At 41.8% G+C, this 9,195-nt stretch overlaps 1 protein-coding gene across 2 annotated transcripts in view; it reads right to left on the bottom strand.

Moving 5' to 3' along the window:
- HOOK3 (hook microtubule tethering protein 3) overlaps window positions 1–9,195 on the bottom strand; it is an 83,452-nt gene that overhangs the window by 28,452 nt on the left and 45,805 nt on the right. For both annotated transcript variants that reach the window (XM_023515557.1, XM_003793910.3), the window contains exons 8-10: window positions 6,422–6,505; window positions 2,830–2,993; window positions 866–1,006 (exon numbers count right to left, since the gene is read on the bottom strand). In XM_023515557.1, the coding sequence (XP_023371325.1) occupies window positions 866–1,006; window positions 2,830–2,993; window positions 6,422–6,505 (389 nt within the window). The remainder of the gene's footprint in view (window positions 1–865; window positions 1,007–2,829; window positions 2,994–6,421; window positions 6,506–9,195) is intronic.

Here is a 9,195-nt window from a genome sequence, read left to right as displayed (position 1 = left end):
CCGCACAGGCAGAGACGGGAGGACCGATGCACCACAGTCCCCGCACAGGTAAGAAGTGCTGAGACCCAGAGCTCTGCTGTAGGACTAGCCCAAGATAGGAGGACAGATAACAGGTCTATGCTCTTGAAGCAAAAAAGAAAAGATGGCTAGGAATGCAGGAAGTGTGGCAGTGCTGGAGACAGAGAACACGGAGAGTTCCAGCAGTCCACAGCTTCCTTCTTCCTAGCAGGGGGAACAAGGTCAACTACTGAGGAAAGGTGTGGGGAGGGGAGGTGGGATGGACAGCAGGGCAGACGGGTCCTGAACACAGCTGAGGATCGGCACTGCCTGCTGCTGAGCAAGACGGGGGTTCAGTGGCAGAGTCCAGTGAGCAGAGAGTGCACCAGCCTGTCACAGGATGAGACTTACCACCAAGTGATTGTCCCTGTTCTTTCTTAGTACTCAAAAAGCAAAGGCGGAGAATAGAGATGGCTGACATTTTCCAACACAGGAGGAGGGGAGACCTGTGACTGGCCCAACACTGATGGCCAGGAGGAGGAAAGAGAAAACCTCCCCAGCTGGGCAAGGGTGAGGTGATGGCCAGACTGCTATTTAATGGACATTTACACACAGTCAGACAATGTTCCAAGTGTTTACAAATATAAACTCAGTTCTGCATATAAACCTGAGGTAGGCGTGTGTATCACGTCCATTTTACTCACGAGAAAATGGGAACAAAGAGGTTGAATAGATGCAAGGCCCGGGACGGGAGCCCACGTGGCCTGGCCTTTAAACTTGCTGACGTGCTCAGAGACCTAACAGTTTGTAGCATCTGAGCCAGAAGGATTCTGGGTGGCGACAATGAAGGTGCAGTGAGGCCTTGTACCTGAGCACATCGATCTCGTCTTTCAGAGACTGAGCGTCATCTGCCAAAGTGGTCAGTTCATCGTTCTGTTGCCGAAGTTCAGAGATTTCCTTTTCTAACTCTTCACAGCGTATTCGATAATCATCTTTGGCAGCTTCTAGTCTGTAATCAAAACACCCAAGACAGAACAATTCACTGTTGCAAAATTCTCCTTAGAACAGTAAAATAAAAATACAAAACACAAGAATCAACTCTGCTTGACTCTGTCTCCTACTTTGGTGGCCACAAGCTGCAGTGCTAAGTCTTAAATGTCATAAAAAAGGGTTCCACCATTCCAGGGTTTGGGAAAGGTGGCGGCTATTATTCCACCACTGGAAGGCTACATCTCAAGTAATCCTTTTCTAAAACACCTCAGATATAATTTCTTTAAAGTTTTATTATGAAATTAACACACTATTCCTTGTTGAAAATTTGCAAAATATAGAAAAACAAAGAAAATAAAAATCAACTATTAATCCAGAAAACTAATTACTGCTAATATTTTTGGAGTCTGCTCTCTAGTCTGATTTCTGTTCATAGTCCACCCCCCTAAACTATGCAGAGTACTATCCCTACTTGGAGACATGGTCTCACTTTGTTCCCCAGGCATGAGGGCACTGGTGTCATCACAGCTGACAGCAACCTCAGACTCCTGGGTTCGGGGGATGCTCCTGTCTCAGCATCCTGAATAGCTGAGACTATAGGCATACAAGGCCCAGCTAATTTTTTTATTTTTCTGTAGAGACGGGGTCTTGCTATGTTGTTCAGGCTGGTCATGAACCCATGACCTCAAGTAACCCTCCTGCTGCAGCCTCCCATATTTCCACTTCTTTTTTTTTTTTAGACAGAGCCTCAAGCTGTCCCCCTGGGCAGAGTGCCATGGCATTACAGCTCACAGCAACCTCCAACTCCTGGGCTCAAGCGAGTCTCCTGCCTCCGCCTCCCAAGTAGCTGGGACCACAGGCGCCCGCCACAACGCCCGGCTATTTTTTTTTTTTTGGTTGCAGCCGTCATTGTTGTTTGGCGGGTCCGGGCTGGGGATTCGAACCTGCCACCTTAGGTGTACGTGGCTGGCGCCTCAGCCGGTTGAGCCATAGGCGCCGAGCCCATATTTCCACTTCTTACTACCAGATTAGTTTACTTAACATACCTCCTTACTTTGACTTATAAGGTTCTTTGTTTCTCATGTTACAAATATTTTGTCCAGTTGATTACCTACTTTTAATTTATACCTGGGGTGTCAAAAAATGTACACATATTTTAAGAGATCTTGTTAGAAATAAAATTGATCATTCCTAGAGAGTATATGAATTACTAGGAAAATGAATGTGTCTGGCATGTCTGGGCACATGTGACCAGTAACGGAACCTTCAATTCAACTTTGAAAAGTAAAACATAGACAACATCTTTTAAAACTTGCATACATTTTCTTCACACCCTCTGTACTTATCTAAATGCTTACAGTTCTCAATTTTATATAATAATCAATTAATCTTATACTTTATAGCTTCTGCTTTTAGTATATGCTTAGCTAATTTTTCCTTTTAATCCTACATTTTTTGTTAATTTGACTCTTTTGCAACCTCAAACTCACGGGCTTAAGTGATTCTCTTGCCTCAGCCTCCTCTGAGGAGCCGTTCAACACACAGCCTCTGCATCTATAGTTGCCCTGATGTTCTAAATGCTCTAATCTTAACTTTAAGTGGCAGTTATCACATTTTTTAAAATCTGGGGGGTTTTTTGTGTGTGTGTGTCTGTGTCTGTTTTAGAGACAGAGTCTCATTGTGTCGCCCTCGGTAGAGTGCCATGGCATCCCACGTCACAGCAACTTCAAACACTTGGGTTTAAGCAATTCTCTTGCCTTAGCCTCCAAGGAGCTGGGACTACAGGCACACGCCACAACGCCCAGCTATTTTAAAACCCAGTTTTAATGAACGGTCTCTTACCTGAATGTTTCTTCTTGGAGCTGTTCTAATTGAGTCTGGAGCTGCAAATGCCTTCTTCCTGCGGGACTGTTAGGATCTTCTATAGAATCAGACTGATTGAGTCTTTCCATTAATATCTGATTCTCTGCCAACAAGCTGCTTTTCTCCTCCTGCAATGCTGCAACCTGTTGGGATACAGGAACACAGCAGTGATTTCCTCCAATTACGTTCGTATCAGCTCAATCACTTGTGAATTACCATCATGGATTAAAGCCTATTTTAAAAGAAGTAAAATTAATCTCTCCTTAAAAGCATTTATATTATTTTGGACTACTGCACACACAGAGCAATATGTAAGAGTAAGAAAGAATTCATTCTTTATTTCATTTTTGAAAAAACGTTTCATCAAGGAAGATAAGCACACACAAAGTTAATCATCATTAGTCATCAACAAAATGCAGATTAAAACCCCAATTTATACAGTTATATTCCCAATGTAATGGATAAAATTAAAAAGACCGACTATACTAAGTGCTGGCAAAGAAACTTTTGATGAGAACATAAAAGGTTTCAAACACTTTGAAAAACAGCTTAGCAGTTGCTTAAAAAATTAAACACACATAACTACTACATGATTGACCCAGCCATTCTACTTCTAGGTAGAATGCCCTTACTAAAGAGAAATAAAAGCAAATGCACACATAACAACTTACAAAAACATTGACAGCAGCTTCATTTGTACAAGAGAAAAAATTGAAACCACTCAAGTATTTATCAACAAGTAAACAGATAAATAAACTGTATTGCATTCATATAGGTTGAACACTCTAAATTCAAAAATCTAGAAATGTTCCAACGTTTGAAACTTTTTGAGTGCCCACATGATGCTTAAAGAAAACGCTCTTGGGAAAACATTGCAGGTTTTGGATTTTCAAACTTGGAATACTCAAATGCCAAATGCAAATATTCCAAGATCTGGAACACTTCTGGTTCCAAGTTTTTTTTAATGTGGGATATACAACCTGTACAGAAGAATACTATTCAGCAATAAAAAAGAATTAACTGTGGACACCAGCAACACGGATGAATCTCAAAATAATGAAAAAAGCCAGGCCAAAAACCAAAAACAACCTCTCAATATATACAATAGAACTCCTACACACACAGGGAAGGGAATCTAACAAAAAACACACGTGATTCCTTTCGGAAAGTCAAACAAGGCAAAGGGGCTTATAATGAAAAGGTAGTTTCCTAACTGACTTTCCCCACACCCCAGACACAGAATGGAGCAGGTTTTAACTGTTTTAATTTTCCTTCTTTTGGCTGTCACATCATCTCTCCAACGATATGTCATGCACCTTCCAGAGGCTATGAGGCTCTATCAGCCTGAGACATCATCCAGGTAGTGACTCTCTCTCCAAGATACACTAGACTATAGGAACTTGTGCCATCCTTCCTGCCACAAATACAGCTTTGTCACTACTCTCACCTGCGGCACTGGTCACCTCTGTGGTTGTAAACAGCGACTTACTGATTCATTTCACTCAGTCACCCACTCACATACTCACGGCGCGCTTGCGACGTGCTAGGCATGGCCGTGTTCTTCTAGCTGAGAAGACAGTCATGACCAAAGTAGAGAAAGTTCTCGGATGTTATACATTTGAAACAAATTGTAATAGATAAATGAAAACAAATCATAGGACACAAGAAAGTAAATTAATAAATACCTGCAAAAACAAGATTGCAAAGTGCTGTGCAGAGGGTTAAAACAGTAACAGGAGCAGCCAGATGATCGATGTGGACTGGCTGGCCACGGAAGGCTTCCCTGAGAGCCCTCCCTGGGACCCACTTAGTGCCTGGCACATCCTCATGCCCACTAAATATTTTATGACAAACAAATCCAGTGACCTTGAGCTGAAGCTGATGTTACGTGGCTGTTGCCCCTCAGTTCCTGATATCCTGCTTGGTGAGATGGAAGTATTGTGGGCCCTCCATTCCCTTACTGCTCCCAGTCTGCTCATCAGCCTCTAGCATCTGTTTCTTTACTTTTACAATAATGTTTATCTATAGGACAATTCTAAATTTTGAAAACCAATAAAGTTGACATTAAAGGACATGTCATTATGACTGCGTTATGACTGCTTTCTGCACAGCGAAAGGTGTGTAGGGCCCCTGTTCTCTTCCCTGCAACACTAACACTCAGTCGGCAAGCCGTCCAGACCAGGAGCTGGCAGACTGCTCTGGTGTGAAGGACCACACGGTAAATACTTTAGGCTTTCAGAGGTCTCTGGAGTTGAAAGTAGCCACAGACAATGCGTAAATGGATCAGTATGACTGTGCTACAATAAAACTTTATAAGAACAGATGGTAAGTTGTGTAGTTTACAATTCCAGAGTACAACTTTAATTTTATATTAACAGAGATAGTATTTGTACCCCATTTGTAAAAATAATGAACTTTTATTTGCCAATATTATAATTCAGCTATAATATAGTTAAATTACAAATGTGAAGAGCAATTACCAGCACTTATATCATGCCTATGTGAATGCTATTTCCTAACCAGTGTGCTGTGGTTCCACTTTCTTCCAGACATGTCCAGTGCAATGACCAACTCCTATGCTCTTCAGAGTAAAAGGTTTCTTCGGACAAGTTTTATGAACTACATATGTGTAATCCGGCTTTAGCAGGCATTCAGACACCACCTGCTCCTCTCACCTCTGTTCAATCGGAGTAAATTCCGGACAAATAATCTTATCTTTTTATTTGTGAGATTTTTCTCAACTTTATCTTTAATTATTCTACTGACGTTAAAAAAAAATTATGTTTCTTTTTTATTTATGTTAGAGACAGAGTCTTGCCACATCACCCAGGCTGGACTGCAGTGGCTATTCGCAGGTGTGATCCCAGTTCATCGCAGCCTGGAACTCCTGGGCTCAAGAGATCTTCCTCTTCCAGCCTCCCAAGTAGCTGGGACTACAGGTACAAGCTACCATGTCTGGCACCACAATTCTATTCTTTTTTTTTTTTTTTTAAAGACAGAGTCTCAGTTTGTCGCCCTGGGTAGAACACCATGGCCTCACAGCTCATAGCAACCTCCAGCAGCCCTGCGGTCCCTCTGGGGCTCTGTGACAGCAGCCTCGTCACCCTGGGGGTGGTTTGGCCACTGCATTCTCTTTCCCTTCGGCCATTAAGCACTTTTCTAGGCCCTCTGGGTTCTCCCAGGGTGTGCTGGAGCAGCCATGCCCACGCTGACCGTGGAGCTGCACGTGACCTGCTAAACCAGTCACTGGAAACTGACAAGCACCACAAACTGGGGCTTTTAAAAACCTCCTTCGCCCTCCTGAGGAACACCTTCCTGTGTGCTATCCTCCTCTGTCTTCTTTTCCTGTGGGTTTATACCATTTCAGTTCACTTACTATAAATTTAATAGTGTTGCAGGAAGAAAAGAAAGGACGTTAACATCTTTGCTCAGTAGACTATCTTTAACCAGAAACCTGTTTTCTTTTCTTCTTGTTTTTCTTCACATAGGGCTATTTTATACAGTACATAGCACACTTGCTGGTGCTTATGGGGTACGTTTCAAACAGGGGTGCACAGGGCAGACCTTTTACCTGCATGTCCAATTCATGGCATCTTTGAGCAATTTCCTCCTTTGCTGACAAAGCTTCATTTAGTTCCTCTGTAGTTTTCTTCAACTGGTTAGAAACAAAGAGATGTAAGAAGCATTTTGATGTAAAGTGGCAATAATTAAGTTACATGTGTACAACAAAAATTAAAACATCCCTTCTCTTGCGGGTAGGGGGTAGGTGCAGGTGGAAGTCTAGAGCCCTTCTCCAAGGGTTAACGCACGTCTGACTTTGAATTAATTTCTTTTAATCCTAAATCTTAATTTCTCTGTCCTTTGAATTTGGCTCACATCAAGTTTTTTACGTATCTTCTTCACTACTTGGTTTTTGGTAATATTGATTCTTTGGTAACTGAGAAATTTTACCTTAGTAAAATATATCTGTGCTAGAGCAGTGATTTTAAACCAGTGTGCCACAAAAATTTTTAAAGATTTCCAAAGGAGTTCAAAGGATAGTAAGTATATTCTTTTTTTAACTCTTTTTTTGGATCAACATAGGTTCAAGTGTGCTGTGAGATAAAAAAGGTTGAAAAGCTCTGGGCTAGAGAAATAGGGAAATACACAGCTAGGGAACTTCAACACCAGTTTTTTAGCCATATTAAATAAACCTTTATGCTAGTTTGTACATAGTAATATTTTATATTTCTGTTTTTTCAATATTTATTTATTTAGAGAAAGTGTCTTGCTCTGTTCCCAGACTGGAGTGGCATCATCATAGCTCACAGTAATCTTCAACTTACGGGCTCTAGCGAGCCTTCTGTATCCTGGGTAGCTGGGATTACAGGCATGTACTACAATGCCCGGCTAATTCTATCTGTTGTAGAGATGGGGTCTCACTGTGTTGTCCAGCCTGGTCTTAAAGTCCTAGCCTCAGTGATCCTGCTACCTTGACTTCTCAAAGTGCTGGGATTACAAGCATGAGTCACTGTACCTGGCCCTGTATAGTACCATTTTAAAAGAAAAGATTTTTATTATTCTGATTCTCAACATAAATAAAACATTTCCATTATTATATAACTATATAATGAAACAAGTTTTGATTAAAATAAAATTTTATTATGTCTTCATTTCATGTGACCAAACTTTTGTGTAGTTCAGATACAAAAAAAATGCATTCAAGGTAAGGACTTTTTTTTTTCTTTTTTTTGAGACAGAGTCTCACTAAGTCCACCCTGGGTAGAGCGCCGTAGCCTCACAGCTCACAGCAATCTCAAGCTCTTGGGCTTAAGTGATTCTCTTGCCTCAACCTCCCAAGTAGCTGGGATCACAAGAGCCACCACAATGCCTGGCTGTTTTTTGGTTGTAGTTGTCAATGGTGTTTGGCAGGCGTGGGTCGGGTTCAAACCCGCCAGCTCCAGTGTATGTGGCTGGTGCCCTAGCTGCTGAGCTACAGGCACAAAGCCAAGGTAATGACTTTTAAAACCAAACGCTACAAAAAAGGGGAAAGACAGATTACAGGTTGGGTTAAAATTATACCATGTCCAAAGATTGTCTTGCAAAAAATTTAGAAACCATGGGGAAGAAATGAGAGAAGATAAACACAAAGATTTTTGTTTATGCATTGAAACAAATGCCCAAGAAGGCTTGAACATGGAACAGACAGTGTACTAACAGTATTTTATTTGGACACAATATTTAAAAGTACAAAATAACTTTCTATTATAATAAAAATACATTGCAGGATTCCTATAGTTCCCTCAGTCTCAATGCCTATAGCCCAGTGGTAGGGTGCCAGCCACACGCACCAGGGCTGGTGGGTTCAAACTTGGCCCAGGCAATGTTTACCAATGACAACAACTACAAAAAAAAAAAAAAACATAGCCAGGTGTTGTGGCGAGCACCTGTAGTCCCAGCTACTTGAGAGGCTAAGGCAAGAGAATCACTTAAGGTCAAGAGTTTGAGGTTGCTGTGAGCTATGACATCATGGCACTCTACCCAGGGCAACACAGTGAAACTCTGTCTCAAAAAAAGAAATAAATATTTCCCTTAGAGCATTTAATTATCTGCTAAAAGATCATTCACTACACTACTTTTTGTCATTTTCTAGGAATGCATCAATTGTCTTAAGTAAATGTGGCATATATCATATTTCCCCCAAAATAAGACCTACCCAAAAAATAAACCCTAGCAGGATTTCTATGCATTTGTTAAATATAAGCCCTACCTGGATAATAAGACCTAGTGATGGGCGTGGCTATGCAGCGTATCTGCATAGCCACACCATGCATTTCGGGGCAGAGCAGTAAGGAAGACTGGAATACCTTTTATCTGCCACAGCTCCTTTCTCCCAGCCAGTTGCACTTGCACAGATGCATGTGTGCGGTAACCGCAGTCGCAGGCATCCTATTACGCATGTGCAAACAGCTAGGGGAAAGGAGTTCACGCATCACTAGCACCAGCCCCACCAACAAGGTCAGCTCCCCCATCAGGTTCCACAAGAAGATGACTTAACTATATTTGAATAAAGGTAGATTGTTGTATTATACTTAATAAAAATAAGACATCCCGTGAAAATAAGCCCTAGTGTGTCTTCCTGAGAAAAAATAAATATAAGACAGTGTCTTATTTTCGGGTAAACATGGTACTCACAGATACCACTAATGGAAAAAGGAGAAGTTGTGATGGGGCTGGGCCTGGGGGGCTTATGCCTGTTAATCCTAGCACTTAGGAAGGCTGAGGTGGGAGAAATTTGAGACCAGCCTGGGCAACGCATTAAGACCCTGTCTCAAGGCTTGGTGCCTGTGGCTCAAGTGGCTAAGG

This window comes from Otolemur garnettii, unplaced genomic scaffold, assembly GCF_000181295.1.
Source record: "Otolemur garnettii isolate 467f Iridium unplaced genomic scaffold, OtoGar3 scaffold00074, whole genome shotgun sequence".
Classification (NCBI taxonomy): Eukaryota; Metazoa; Chordata; class Mammalia; order Primates; family Galagidae; genus Otolemur; species Otolemur garnettii.
This window is presented reverse-complemented; position numbering and strand designations above follow the sequence as displayed.